The sequence below is a fragment of the Leuciscus leuciscus genome (genome assembly GCF_965113295.1).
Source record: "Leuciscus leuciscus genome assembly, chromosome: 19".
In the NCBI taxonomy this organism is placed as follows: domain Eukaryota; kingdom Metazoa; phylum Chordata; class Actinopteri; order Cypriniformes; family Leuciscidae; genus Leuciscus; species Leuciscus leuciscus.
In genome coordinates, this window is record NC_138743.1 from 27,265,632 (window position 1) to 27,280,106 (window position 14,475).

Below are 14,475 nucleotides of genomic sequence, written 5' to 3' on the forward strand. Positions count from 1 at the left end.
CTAAGCATAAATGAACATCATAGTCTGAATCATTTACAGAATTTACAGGATTTCTTTCATGTTTAGGACATGTTTAAATCTTATGGCACTCATTTCCTAATTTCTGCATTTAGAGAAGATTTCTTTGGTAATTGGACTCGAGGGGAACTGTAGCCGGGAGCTGTCCACATCATGTGGTGCTGAAACAAACTCTTATTTCTCACATAGAGAGACACTGGAGAAAGGCAACTGATATAGAGATACCTGCCGTGTTACTTTGTTTACTTTTTATTTTTTATTTTGTTTGCCCGCAAACATTAAAGAGACTTATGACGTGTTTGTCTACGAATCACTGTTGTCAACCAGAGGAATGACCGTATTCATATATAATGAATCTTTAATAGTAATGGTACCATTATTTTATTCAACGTTCCTTTGTTTTGTCTTCTGTGTGATCCATATAATAGATTTACATTTGTTAACTTTTACACCAGGACGTTTGTATCTTAGCAAACGTTTTGTCATAGAACAGGCAATATTTAAAATATATATATTTATACATGTATGTAAAAGCCAAATGCATTTTACGTTAACACAAATAACCGTATGTATATACGGTAGGCTACACTAAAATGTGCAGTTGAAGATTAAATAGTTTTACTTTGATTACTCATAGCGTTGACCACTCATATCACATCATCGTTTGTGTAAATTAATCACGTGCCGGGGCTCATTCATCGTGACGTACTTTGCAAGTCGATTTACGAAGAGGGTGTAACTCCGAGAGTTCATAATGTTTGGCTGGCAAGTCAGACGGAGAAAGCACCACAAGAACCGTCGCAAACTGACTGACTGACGCGCACGAGACGAGAGCATGAGGAACAGCAGTCAGTGTGAACGCGAAGCAGCTCAGAGCGCGATGAGCCCAGCACACAACTCCACCCTGATGTTCGCGGTCCTCTTCATCTCCTTCATACCCATCACCACAAGTAAGTCTTCCACATACATCTCTCCTTTTACTTATTTAGTGATGTTAGAATAACTTAGTTGAAGAAGTTTGGTGGCCTAGTACTTTATCTCTCCAATGAGAAAGATTATTCAGTTGTGCAATTCTCTCCCCCAAAACTAAACCATCTGAATTAATGCCTGTTCCAAGCAGCAACATAATGATGTTAATTAAAATAATATAATATGAATTAACTTATTTTATTTAAAAATGTAGTCTATAAGTTTATCTGCTAAAATGCTTTTTTTATCATCATCATGCTTTTATATCTTTATATCTTTTTTAGCATCATAATCTTTTGTATATATATTTACCAAATCAAGGGGAGGTTTTCCAGCTGTACAGTCATAGAGGTACAGTGTTGTTATATTACTGAAGGATCAAAACAAGAGAGTCAGAATACTCTCAGTATTTATTTAATATCTCAAACAGTGCTTTAAAAATAAATATTAAGGTATTAAAAAACAAGTGCTTTGCTGTCCTCAACTAAAACTTCTGTCTTTACCTTGCCTTTGGATTGACTGATTTCATTCTTGTATATGATTTTGATCTATACGGAAGGCTTAGTCAAACTTAGTTCTCTTGCTTACGGTTCACAATGTGCTGCATTAGTTTTTCAGTAGATATTGAGCAGGAATGCGTCACTGTGACGCATTAACTAAAGGGCTTGTACTGTTAGGCAGGGCAGTGAATTCTGTTAAAGTGCATTCACTGTAAAAAAATATATGATCAATAAGTTATGAAAACATGTTTTTACATTGCTTTAACACATCGAAATAGGTTAAGCAATTTTCTACTTTTTACCTTTTAAGGTATACAAGATTCAACTCATATTTTAAGTTTTAAGTTGAAATGACTTAAACATCCAAGTTGATTGTACATACAAATTTAAGGCAGCAACCTTTTTTTTATTACAGCGTTGTTAGTTCGAGACCAATTATTAGCACAGTACAAATGTTGTATGTTTTTCAATAAACCTGGAAAATGATGCTGGAGTAAACAGTGTTATGTACCAGATTCATTTAGTTAATTATAATCATAACACAGCAAGGATAAATAATTTTCTTGATCATCTCCAAAGCATTCACTCTTTATACCAAGAGCTATTTACCGTCAAATTGGATTCAGTCATGTAACTGCTAATTATGATGTCACTGAGAAAAAAAAGTGTTATTGTCCAGCAGAGAGCTTGACAATTTTGACAGCAGTGATGTCACAAGCATTTGAATAATATAATGGCAGTATAAGAAATGCCACGAGAGATGTTGTCAGATTAGACTAATGTGACTCATTCACAACTGATTGTTAAATGTCATAAGAGATGGATGAAAGTTTACAATAACAAATTTATTTATTTTAACTGCACAAGTATTTTCTTTTTGGTACTGTATGGTTTCTTCCCTAAACTACTACTATTTTTTATTTATTTGTTTGACTAGGAATATGTAATTACAGCCTAATGATTAACCTATTCTAAGACTTAAATCAGACCACAAATAAGACCACAAAATCAAGCATGGAAAACACTTTTTGACAGCAATGGTTTATAAAGAAAGTCCAGATTGAAAGACCCACACAGTAGATCAATAAACAAACTCAATTAGACTCCACTAACTTAACAAACTCAACCAAATTAGAGCTTATTCCATTGAGGGAAGACGGCAAAATCACCAAAACAAGAAAATCGACAAGCATGAGTATTAATTTCCGAACCAAACCTCACAAGGATTACAGATTGATTTCATTGGCAATTTTGTGATGCAACTGCAAGAAACCTCTTGACAATGAAGATTGCTTTAGAATATAGACAGGTAGATATCATAATAAGATTTGAGATTTACCAAATAATTGTGAGTCGTGACCAATTGAAACTCTGTAATCACTAAAAGTGGACAAAACCACAGTATGCTGTGTAGAACTCAATGTGTCAATATAACAATTATTTCTCTGTCATATTCCAATCAAAATTCATACATCGTTTACATATGATTAAAATTCACTTTGCTTGTAACACTAAATAGTAGTGGAATATATGTAATAATGATTTCTGCCTAAATTGCAGGTGCTCCAGTGCTCTTGAATCCATCTTCAATAGAGCATGAGCAGTTACTAACCCAGGTGTGTATGATTTACTAAGTGTCAATACTTATGAGTCCTTTCCTTTTTTACTTTTCCAACAAATCACTTATAATGCATCCAGTTATATAGAAATTTCCTCAGAGACAAAAGTTCATCACAAATGACTTATCCCATATTTGTTCAGTTTCAGTACATGTTAACTTAAGTGATGATTTCACCTCTGCTTTGTTTACATGTTCTAACTGTGTGTACATGAGCAATTACATGGGTAAAGCTGGGGATCTAGAGGCTGGGATATGAAAGCACAGAATAATATGTGTTTTGGGGCATTTGGAGAAATGATAAACAAAACATCAAAAAAAGAGACATGATTAATTTTCAGTTGGAACTTTTTATTAGTTCTTTGAATCTCGTTTATACAAGCTGCCAAATTGCAACTGCATTTTTGTCTTTTTCTTAGATATCTGATCTTTGCTCATTCTACCTCTACGCAGACCCATCCTTTAGAGTGAGTAATGGGGCCCTATCTTGCACCCAGCGCAAATGACTTTGCACACCGACGCATGTATCATTTCCTCCACAGACGCACGTCGGTAAATTAGTGAATTAACTTGTGCTCCCGGGGGCGGTTCAGCGAAAAGAGGAGGCTTGTTCCGGCGCAATCGTTCCCTGGCGCTATTTTGCAGTTTCAGAAAACATTTCCGCCACAGACCAGGAAAAACCTAGTCTAAAGTCAGTCGCGCGTTATTCAGATGCTATTTTAAGGGCGCATGCTTGGCCATAATGTAGCGTGTGCACAACGCGCATACACTTGCCTCTCTCATCTACACAGATGCAGGCAGCTGTTCCCATTTTTGCAAACCATATAATTACAAGGAAAGATATTACCACACGAAGGAAATCATTGTGGTGTCCATGAAGATGTGAAAAATAGGCATAAATCTAGCTTACACATTTACCCAAATTATTATACGCCTGTTTAACCGAAGCTAATTTGGGTGAGTTTCTCCATCCCCATACAATGGTCACTTCTCTGTCTTTTACGGCCCTGACGAGAACGTTGTTCTCGGCTGTGAACCGCTCCTGGCGTGCGCTAATAGCAATCCGCCATGAAACAAGTGCGCCTGCTTTTAAAGGGAATGTGAGATGATGCTCTGATTGGTTCATTTCACGTTATGCCCAAACCACACCTATGAGTAATGTAGCTACTTCAGACCAACCCATTTTAGAGATCCGCCCACAAAGTTACTTGCGTTTCGCGTTTGATACTTGTGTTTCAGATCGTTAAAATAGTTGTTGTTGCCATTTGCAATACAGCTACTTATGTGTGTGTTTTTGAAGCAAACCGTAAGTGAATTATGGTGTGTAAAATTATAGATACATATAAAAAACGTTGTATAAATAACAGTCGGTTTACTGCGCTATGAACCCCCAATTAATTGTGCTCTTAACATTTCCTGTAGAAATTCACTTGAAAATGGACACTTCCAGCACATCATTTAGTTACTTGACTCATTTGGCTCAGGCTCAGACATTTAAACTGTCCATAATCCATTTTGTTTTCTTTTCTTTTAACCTTTGCCAGACATCTGATGTCCTGGAGGACCTGTGTTTCCTAATGCTGGGATCACTGCAAAAATCAAAGGTGAATTTTATTCATGCCCACACGGAATCAGCATGCGTAGAACTATGAAGATATTCTACACATCGCTGCCAACCTTTGCATGTTTGTTTATTAAATAGGCCTAGTTTCAGCTACCAGTAAGCATGTAAGCACTGTACCAATTTGAATGTATTTGAATACACACACAAAAAAAAATTCAGTTATTTGTAAAGCCTGTAATTTATAGATTAATAAAAGGACGATTCATTTTCATGATTTTTTAATGTTTACTTTTTGTATATGCAGGAGATCACAGCTCGAGAGATCAGCAAAAGGGTGAGCATGTGACATTTGAGGTCTAATTTGAGGTCGCTTTTTCAAACACATTCAATGCAGTGACAATTCAATGACATCATAACATCATGATGTCTTTTTATGGATTATGGTGTTATTTTTTATTTTATGAATGTTTTTCATGTTTTTGTTTGTTTTGATTTTGGTGTCTTTGTGTTTGCCTTTCTGTGTATATGTTTGTGTATGTTATGTGTTTTTGTATATGGTTTTGTATTTGTGTGTCTGTACATGTATCTATAGTTCTTATTTCAGTACACTAAACCGAGTGGTGCAAGATTTACAGATGGGACGGTAGGTTTCCTCAAGAGTTGTTTAGTGTCTGTTGCTTTCAGCACTCAGCCACTGTTGCTACGCTGCACTGTCCTCAGTAACACTCGACTGCAAATTGCAATCTGTGATCTAATACTCGGGAATTAAATAAAGCTCACGTAAATTAAATACATTTTAGGCCACTGCACAGTTCCCTTTTGGGCCAAGTATGTGCAAAAGCTTAATCTTAGCTACATTCCCATAAAGAATAATGAACAGTCAATGCGAGAAATGAACTAAAATAAAATAAAATAACCAAAGTCTTACTTGCAAAAAACCTTGACTGGATGATCAGAACTTATTACACGGCTACACACCAAATAAATAAATGTGTGAAAATAAAATCTTGATTTTATTATTTTACCTATGTATTATCTTCATAATGCTTCCACTAAGTCTACAGTGTCACCTATATTATTCAGATAATTTACTCTTACTACATATAAATCTATCTACTCTTTAGTTCCCATTGCATGCATTCAACCTCTGACATCATGATTCCTCCTTGATAGCATCCACACATAGGAAAAGAACATTAATTATCTCCTATATTATAATTTGCACTAGATTGACTTTTTTGGTGAATTAATATCTGAATTTTGGCTCAGACTCAAACCAGAAGAGAACCTAATTTTATCTTAACATTTTCCAAATTTAATTTACATGCAATTTTGTGTTGATGCCATCAGAGGAACTATTTAGTTTCTTCCTACTGTCCATTCCTTGCATGTCCACCACATTACAAAAGCATTGTTTTGTGATGTGTTTCAAATATCGAATCAGGTGTACATATTCATAACATAATTGTTATGTAACACTCACAAACAGACACAAAAACACTACCACCTGATGTTGACATCATAACTTCACATTACCCCACATGTGCTCTGGCATGGCCTGCATGCCTGTGATTTTACTGAACATCAGTGCACCATGTGTGCCAAATGAACACTGAGCCGCACTGAGGACAGATAAGTGCGCGAGAGAACGCACAAGAGTCCTCTCTGCGACCCTTGGCCAATCCCAGGAGCAGATGTTCATGGTTTTCATATCTCTCTATATTCATCTTCATGATATCTCTCTATATATGTGTATGTGTCAGTCTTCTGTGTTGCACCCTCTTCTGGAGCTCATACCCCAGCTTGCCAGAAGAAGAAGCAGGAGAATGAAATTAAGTGTATGTATCCTGCATGCTTACCTTCATTCAGACTACATTAGCACTGTGAGTATGATCACTAAAATGACAACATGCAAGGCTTTTTTCCCATCAATATTTAGTTTTGGGTAAGTTCCAAGACACCAAATATATATATTCAAAAGTCAGTTTAAAGTTTACGAAATTTAGAAAAATATATTAAAAAAAAATTTTTTTTGTCCCCCAATTATCTATTTGAATAGTGCAAAAGTTTATTTTATTATTATTATTATTATTACTGAGGAATTATGCTCTTGAGTTTTTTTTCCTTGTCTTGATACTAAATAGGGCCCATGACCATTAAATATTAAATTCTGTGATAAATCCATGAATAGTTTCTTTAGAGGGATGTTCATGGAGACTGACTGAAGTGTCTGCTCCTCTTAATCCTCGGTGCTGCTTGACGAAAGGCCATATGCTGTTTGATAATATCTCATCACGACTTAGCTCTAGGGCTTCTCTTTTGACCATCAGTGATTGTTGATTTAATTAAGTGTTAAGTGTTAATTATTAAAGTGTTAAGTGTTAATTATTATTAAAACAGACAGTGTGTGTATACACAACAAATGTGACAACCTCTCTCTTTGGTTGATGATGGAAACATTGATGTTGACATAAAAGTCAAACTACCTTATTCAATCCATATACATATACATTTACATTACATTTACATTAATTCATTTAGCAGACGCTTTTATCCAAAGCGACTTACAAATTAGAACAATAGAAGCAGTTAAATTAACAATAGGACAACAATATGCAAGTGCTATGACCCTTCCTAGTTTAATCTAACGCAGTAAATGTACTTTATATATATATATATATATATATATATATATAGAATAGAATAGAATATATATGTTATCTTATATAATATTCTATAGAATAGAATAGATATATGTGGAACTTGTAAATATATGATCAGTTTTAATATATTAATTTATGTCATATACTATAAGAATTACACTTATGTTTCAAGGTTTAAGGATAATACGATTTTTAAATGTTTTTGGAAGAACATCAAGGCTTAATTTATTTGATCAAAAATACAGTAAAACAGTAATATTGTGAAATATGTTTTTTTTTGTTATTACTATTTTTAAATAATTGTCTCTTTCAATATGGTTCACTCGCTTATGGGGAAACCCGAATACTGAGGCCTGATTGGTTCATGTCTGTGCACCTGTACAAACAAATGGCTTTTCGCCCGCCGAAACAGGCAGGGCCGACAGCCTATTTAAGCGCTGAAAGCCATTTCAGAATTTCAGAATTTTTCTCCTTCAAGCTCGAAGATCATCTCCTCGTTGACTCCACAGAGAAGATAAAAAGCCTTTCTATTCACTGTTGAATTAAGCCCCAGCATCGGATTAACAGCACTTCGCAGCTGCAGCTGATCCGGCGATAATCTCAAAGAGCAATTTTCCTTCTAAAAGAGCAAATTACAGAGGCATTTGTTGCAAAATGTCACACCATGAATGTGGCTCATGCAGGGCTCCCCTGCTTCCCTTGGACGAGCACACCGAGTGCATCGAATGCCTGGGAGAAGCCCAAGCCAAGGCTGCTCTCACTGAGACCAGCTGCTCGCACTGCGGGAGCATGAATCTCGCACTGTTGCGCTCATGCATCGCTTTCTTTAAAGAGAGCGATCCTGCCTTGCACGCTCTCCCTTTCTCTTCCCCTCTCGAGCCGAGGCGAAAGAAGCCACGGGGCTTTAGCGAGCTCACGTCGGCCCAGTGCCCACATACCTCTCCCTCCCTTCTCTTGTGCTCTTCACCCGCGATGACCAGCGCCCCTCATCTGGTGTGAGACGGTTTCAGTTGGTTTCATTTGGCGGCTCCGAGGGCGATTGTGATGATTCGATGTCTCCGGCTGCATCTGAAGAGGAGGACTGGGCGAACTCCAGCGATGACTCCACCTCATCCGCCAACTAAAAAGACGAACTCAGCAGGACTCAGAGCTCATCTGAGTCCTTACCAAGGCCATTAACGAGTTGGGCTTCGATTGGTCGGCTCCTGAGGAGCCCACCTCCAGCCGGCTCGATGAGTGGTTCCTGCAGCCGTGCGCTACAAGTAGGCCCCCGCCAGAGACCAGCCCCGTTCTTCCTGGAAGTCCATGAAGAACTAACGAAATCAAGGCGTGCCCCCTATTCAGCACGCGTCCATTATTCTTCTTCAGCTGCCCTCACCATGGAAAAAGGTTATACTAAGCTTCCCCCGCTGGAAGAGGCCGTCGCTGCACATCTCTGCCCACCTGCGGCCCGCGGCTGGAAGACTAAAGCTGCCCACCCAACTAAGCCGTGCAGAGCGACATCTGCACTCGTGTATGCCATGAGTGGCCAGGCTGGTTCCATTCTTCACACTATGGCGGTCCTCCAAGTTTACCAAGTCAAGCTTCTCTGTGCCATGGACTAGAGTGGTCCTGACCCGGCGGCCTTCGAGGAGCTGTGCAGCATTACCGACCTTGCCCTGAGCGCCACTAAATCTATGGCCCAAGCGATTGGTCATGTCATGGACAATTTGGTGGTTCTCGAGCACCACCTTTGGTTAAACTTAATGGAGGGCAAGGACGCTGACAAGACAGCCCTCCTGGACTCCCCTGTCTCTCCCTCGGGTTTGTTTGGTTCCGCAGTCACCCATATTGCTGAGCGTTTTACAACGGCACAGAAGACATCAAAAGCGATGCGCCACTTCCTGCCGGCAAGTTTCTCTACTGCTGCACACCAAGCCGGCTTCCGCACATGCTCAGTCCCAGTAAAAGGTGGAACCAGAGGTGAAGCAGCGCTTCCATCCAGCTAAGCGCTACCCATTTCCCAAGCACCAAGGACCCTGTCCTAAGCTAGTGCTGGACCCCGATCTGCCCAAGCATTCCTGAAGCCTCGGGCACAAGGAGGAGGAGACTAAGTCCCGCTGAGGCTGGACCACCCCCAAAGCTTCTATATGTTCACTTCCCAAACCCTGTTCAGTTCCGGGAATTGGAGGCGTTGTGTTGCTGTCAGTACTGGGTCCTCCCCACCAGTGGTATGTGTGCCCAGACCAGCCTCCATCTGTGAGCCTTCACATCTTTCCACGGTGGTCATGAACAAGATCTCAGTGGCTATGGTGCCTTCTACCAGGCCTCGCACCCAAAAATGGTCAATTTTTTTCCGGCTGTTGCTCAGCTCGGAATGTAGACCCTCTGTCTTGTGAGATCGCTTCTATTCTCTCATTCCTACAGGTGCTGTTGGATGGTGGACGCACCCCGTCCACACTCAAGGTATACACGGCAGCTATTGCAGCGTTGAGTTATCTTAAGTCGGCTGATCGCTATGATTTTCAGGAACAGAATTTTGAGAAAAAAAACGGGTTTAATTAACATGTCCTGCTAGCTGAACGATTGCAGCTCTTTTTTATTATTATTCATATCACATATTTGAGAAATCATCATGGATTAGGCATCATTCGAAAGCTTACAAACTCAAAATTCATCTTGTGAAAACCATTTTGAAATTGGAAGATTGAGAGGCGAGCAAGATCTTTTAAGCGAGCAGCTACTTCAGACTCCGTTGTTCTCTTGTGCTCTGCTCCGCATCTCACGATAAGATTCGATAAAAAACTAAAAAAACTTGCGTGCCATTGTAGTTTACACAGGACTGGTGGGAAATGGACATTGATATATCTTTATTCTGTTATGTGGTTTATTTTGATAGGTGAACTGTCTTTGTAGTGTTAAGAGAAGGAGAGCTATGGGACCCTTTTCAGCTTGCCACTATAAATTGCTATTTTTCTGCACTAAACTAGTGAATTTTGCCAAGATATATTCAGAGATGATAGACAAGATGTTATAGAATAATAATTTAATGAAAACCCAATTTTGACCAAAAAAACTGACATTCAATCTATTTTTAGATTTTACTGAAAACGTACCAGCGCGACATCCGACGGGTTTTCCCAGATCGCATCACATATAGCTGGCTAGTCAGTTGGGAAACACGACCTGGTGGTCAGATTTCTCAGGGGGACCAGGAAGCTAAACCCGCCTCACCCCAACACGCTTGCTTCCTGGAACCTGTCTATTGTCCTGAGGGTACTTTGTGGCCCTCCGTTTGAGCCGCTCAGGACAGCCGACTTTCGACCTCTCTTGCTAAAGACCACCCTTCTGCTGGCTCTGGCATCGGTCAAGTGAATTGGTGATCAGCAGGCTCTTTCAGTAGATGCTTCCTGCCTCAAGTTTGGGCCCAACGACAGTAAAGTTGTCCTGAGGCCCAGACGAGGCTATGTGCCTAAGAAGCTTTTTACGCCCTTTAGAGCACAAATCATTTCACTCTCTGCTCTCCCCTCTGCTGAGGGCGAATAGACGCCACACCCACTTTGCCCGGTTCAGGCCTTTAGGGTGTACATTGAGTGTTCCTGCCAGTTCAGGCAGTCAGAGCAGCTGTTTGTGTGCTTCAGAGGCCACTCAACGGGGCTGCCTACTTACAAAGCAAAGACTATCCCACTGGATAGTGGACACAATAGCACCAGCTTACAAGTCATTGGACTTGCAGTGCCCTATCAGGGTGAGGGCCCACACCACCAGGGAAATGGCCTCTTCTTGGGCTTGGTCTAACGGAGTGTTCCGGTTACTAATGTAACCTTGGTTCCCTGGTTCCATTGCGTATCTTGCCATGCTACGGCACCTATGCACTAGTCAACGCTGCCACGCACAGTTGAAAAATTCGGACAAAAATGGCTTTCAGCGCGACTTAAATAGGCAGTCGGCTCCACCCGTTTCTGTGGGCTGAAAAGCCTTTTGTCTGACGTGAACCAATCAGGCTTCAGTATTCAGTGAAAAACGAGAAAACTTTTTTTCCCATAAGCGGAACCAAGGTTATGTTGGTTACGTCTAGTAATTGGAACGTTTTCTATTTGAATTTTAAAATGTAATTTATTCCTCTGATGGCAAAGCTGAATTTTCAGCATCCAAGGTTACATTGGTTACATCCAGTAACTGGAAAGTTCTCTATTTGAATATATTTTAAAAAGTAATTTATTAATATATAATCAAAGCTGAATTTTCAGCATCATTCCTCTAGTCTTCAATGTCTAATTTGCTGATTTGCTGCTCAAGTAATATTTTTTATTATTATCAATGTTGAAAACAGTTGAGCTGCCTAATATTTTTGTGGAAACGTGATACATTCTGTTCAGGATTTTCGGACAATTAAATTTAATATATTTATTTATTATATTAATTTATTTTACATTCCCAGTGTAAGGTTAAATATTTTTTATATTTAACTTTGAAAAAAAAAATTATTTTAAAAGTATGCATTTCTACATACTTGTACACATACACGGTTGCACGAGGCTGACATGTGCATGCATGAGTTTGAGTCCATCTAATTAAATGTACAGGATGTGAAATGGCTCAACCTTAGTTTGATTAACTGCTTCTGTCCATTTGAGAGGTAATTGTACGCTAAAAGTGTTATTGTGCTGTAAGGGTAAAACACAAAAATGAACAAGAATAAATGATGACTGCCTCACTCTCACAAAGGAAATGGTCCTGATGGATTTTGTTGGGTAGATAAATTGTTTTTCCCTCTTACCAACACTGCCTTCATAAGACCTTTAATTCACCTTCGATTCAGTTAGAAACAGTTAAACAATGTTCAGTAGCAGCATCAGAAAGTGTGGTCTGATATTTGAGCATAACTACAGTATAACAATTCCTTCTGTGTGCAGGATGATCTTCAAGGGCCTGGACGGATCCAGAGCAGAGGATACTTCCTTTATCGGGTAGGGTAGGCCTACAGTATATATGACAGCTGATTATTGTCCAACACAATAAGGAATATCTTATTTACTTTGATTAAGTTTTGAGTTAAACCTCTTAACTGTCACCGTCTCGCAAGCGGGATGCGTGGCGCTCTTTTTTATTGTCTTTTTTCCCTATCACATATTTTAGTAATCATCATAAATTAGGTATCATTCTTAAAAATTCAAAATTCATCCTGTGAAAATCATTTTGAAATCGGACATTGCATTACCATGGAAACGTTTTTTTTTCTTCTTTCTTCTCTGCAGCCACGAAATGGAAGAAGATCTGCTGAATATGTGTAAAACAATAAAGAATGGAAAAATCAGGTATTTCATGATGAACTGAGATAATCATTTAAAACTGCTTCTTCAAATCTCATGTGTTTTCTACAAGTGCACTGCATGGGTCTAGAGTCACGGGACAACAATACTGAAAAACAAATTCAGAAACTATACATTTAAATATACAACAATACAATATACATTTTCATATACTGATATACAACAGGGCATTGGCCTTTAATGGCATTAGAGAGTGCACTTAAACCTACAAACACATATTTGAGCTATACTAATGTCTCTGTATATTTAAAAATAAAATAAAAACAGTCTCTTCTTCATTAACAATTTCAGTAGCACCAGACCCCTAACCACAGATGTGATGATCCAAAGCCAGTCAACCTGAAACATCACACAACTCGTTCCAGAAAACACCCTCCTGTTAAATTGTGATGTTGAATGTACAGAATCCAAATAAAGTCTTTTATCTGTCCAAATGTCCTGTTTGTGTAACTGTGCTGTGCCTTTTGAATTAAAAGCATTATAAAATGTTTCCTCATCGTGCCAGTGTGATTTTGACCAAACTGACTGTACGTGTTTTTCCCACCAAAAACAAAGAAATAAAATCTTTTTTTTCTGTTCAGTTATTGAAAGCACTAGTGAGACTCTGGCTGCTCATTCCCTCTTTCTCTTGATGAATGTGTGTGTTTTTGTTATCGTGCTATCTACAACAATTAGTCAAAAAGCATTAATCAAACTTCACTTCCGATCACTTCCATTTTAATTAGATTTGACCATCCAAACAGCATGTTTCAAGAACTGCATCCTTTTTGATAAACGTCTCTTTTCAGTCCTTTATCGGTTTAGCTGAATCTTGCTCATGGTCTATTGTTCTCATAAATAATGTGTTTATTAAGATGTTGTCATACTGTGAGGACGAACAGGGGCCTGAAATAATGAAGTAGGTTACGTCATGGATCGTGACTGCATTTCCTTTAAGAAACTTGTGACAGAAAACATGGGTGTGTAGATGTGGAAGATCACTTGACCGGTTCTAGACAGACCTGAGGGTACAACTCGAAACACATTAGTCCTGTAGTGGGTGTTTTGTAGTGGGCTGGGTGTGAAAACGGAAGCTTCGGGGTTGTGAAAAGACGTCGAATGCAATTAATCTGAGGTTATGAGAAAAATACACAAATGAAACACACACACAGAACCTGCTGAAGATCTCATTTGTTATAGTCTAAGAGCTAATTTGGGTTACAAACACTTCTGGTTTATTGGTAACCAATGACCCAAAAACTGAGATTACTTGCCCCCTCTGATATTTCTATGCCCTTGAGTAAGATATATTTTTATAATAGAAGATTAATTAGCTTAATTTACAATCTTATAATGAACCACTTTCTCCAACCTGCATTTTAAGTGTTGTTTAATTTGCAGTATTTACCTGACAAATGACTGTAACCCATACATGTACAATCAAGATTATAAAGGAAAACAATTCTAGTAAAACTCATTTCATTTTGTGCATGGTTGTATTTGCAAAATTAAATTATTAAACATGGCTAAAACAATAACTGAAACTAATTGTATACTGCCCTATGGACCCTTATAAAAAAAGAAGTGTGCTTATAATTGTATCGAATGTGCACTTAGTGTACTTCAAATCTTAAAAGGTAGCCTACGTTTTTTTTTTTGCAGATTATATAATAATTATGAAATTAAAGGCCACTTAAGTGTACTTAAAGAGTATACACTTTGTAGAAATGTTCAATTAAAAGTTTTACTTCAAAGTACAGTGAAGTTCAAATCATTGTTTCAATCATTTTTGACTTACTTTAAACAAGTACACTTCACTGTAAAAAAAAATACATGATCAATATGTCATGAC

At 38.4% G+C, this 14,475-nt stretch overlaps 1 protein-coding gene across 5 annotated transcripts; it reads left to right on the forward strand.

Moving 5' to 3' along the window:
- Positions 1-813: 813 nt before the first annotated feature.
- nmu (neuromedin U) lies at positions 814-13,180 on the forward strand. Of its 5 annotated transcripts, XM_082146544.1 has the most exons (10): positions 814-968; positions 3,048-3,103; positions 3,525-3,572; positions 4,650-4,709; positions 4,974-5,003; positions 5,262-5,312; positions 6,433-6,507; positions 12,228-12,281; positions 12,570-12,629; positions 12,936-13,180. In XM_082146544.1, the coding sequence occupies exons 1-9, from the start codon at positions 854-856 to the stop codon at positions 12,603-12,605; spliced, it is 525 nt and encodes a 174-aa protein (XP_082002670.1). In that variant the 5' UTR covers positions 814-853; the 3' UTR covers positions 12,606-12,629; positions 12,936-13,180. The 5 variants fall into 5 exon arrangements, with proteins under 5 accessions (XP_082002670.1, XP_082002672.1, XP_082002671.1 ...); XM_082146546.1 differs by lacking the exon at positions 6,433-6,507; XM_082146545.1 differs by lacking the exon at positions 3,525-3,572.
- Positions 13,181-14,475: the final 1,295 nt, after the last annotated feature.

Coding starts and splice junctions, on each gene's coding strand:
- nmu (XM_082146544.1), top strand. CDS start 854: ATGAGGAACAGCAGTCAGTGTGAACGCGAAGCAGCTCAGAGCGCGATG. Junction 969..3,047: donor CTTCATACCCATCACCACAA/GTAAGTCTTCCA, acceptor CCTAAATTGCAG/GTGCTCCAGTGCTCTTGAAT. Junction 6,508..12,227: donor GCAGGAGAATGAAATTAAGT/GTATGTATCCTG, acceptor TTCTGTGTGCAG/GATGATCTTCAAGGGCCTGG.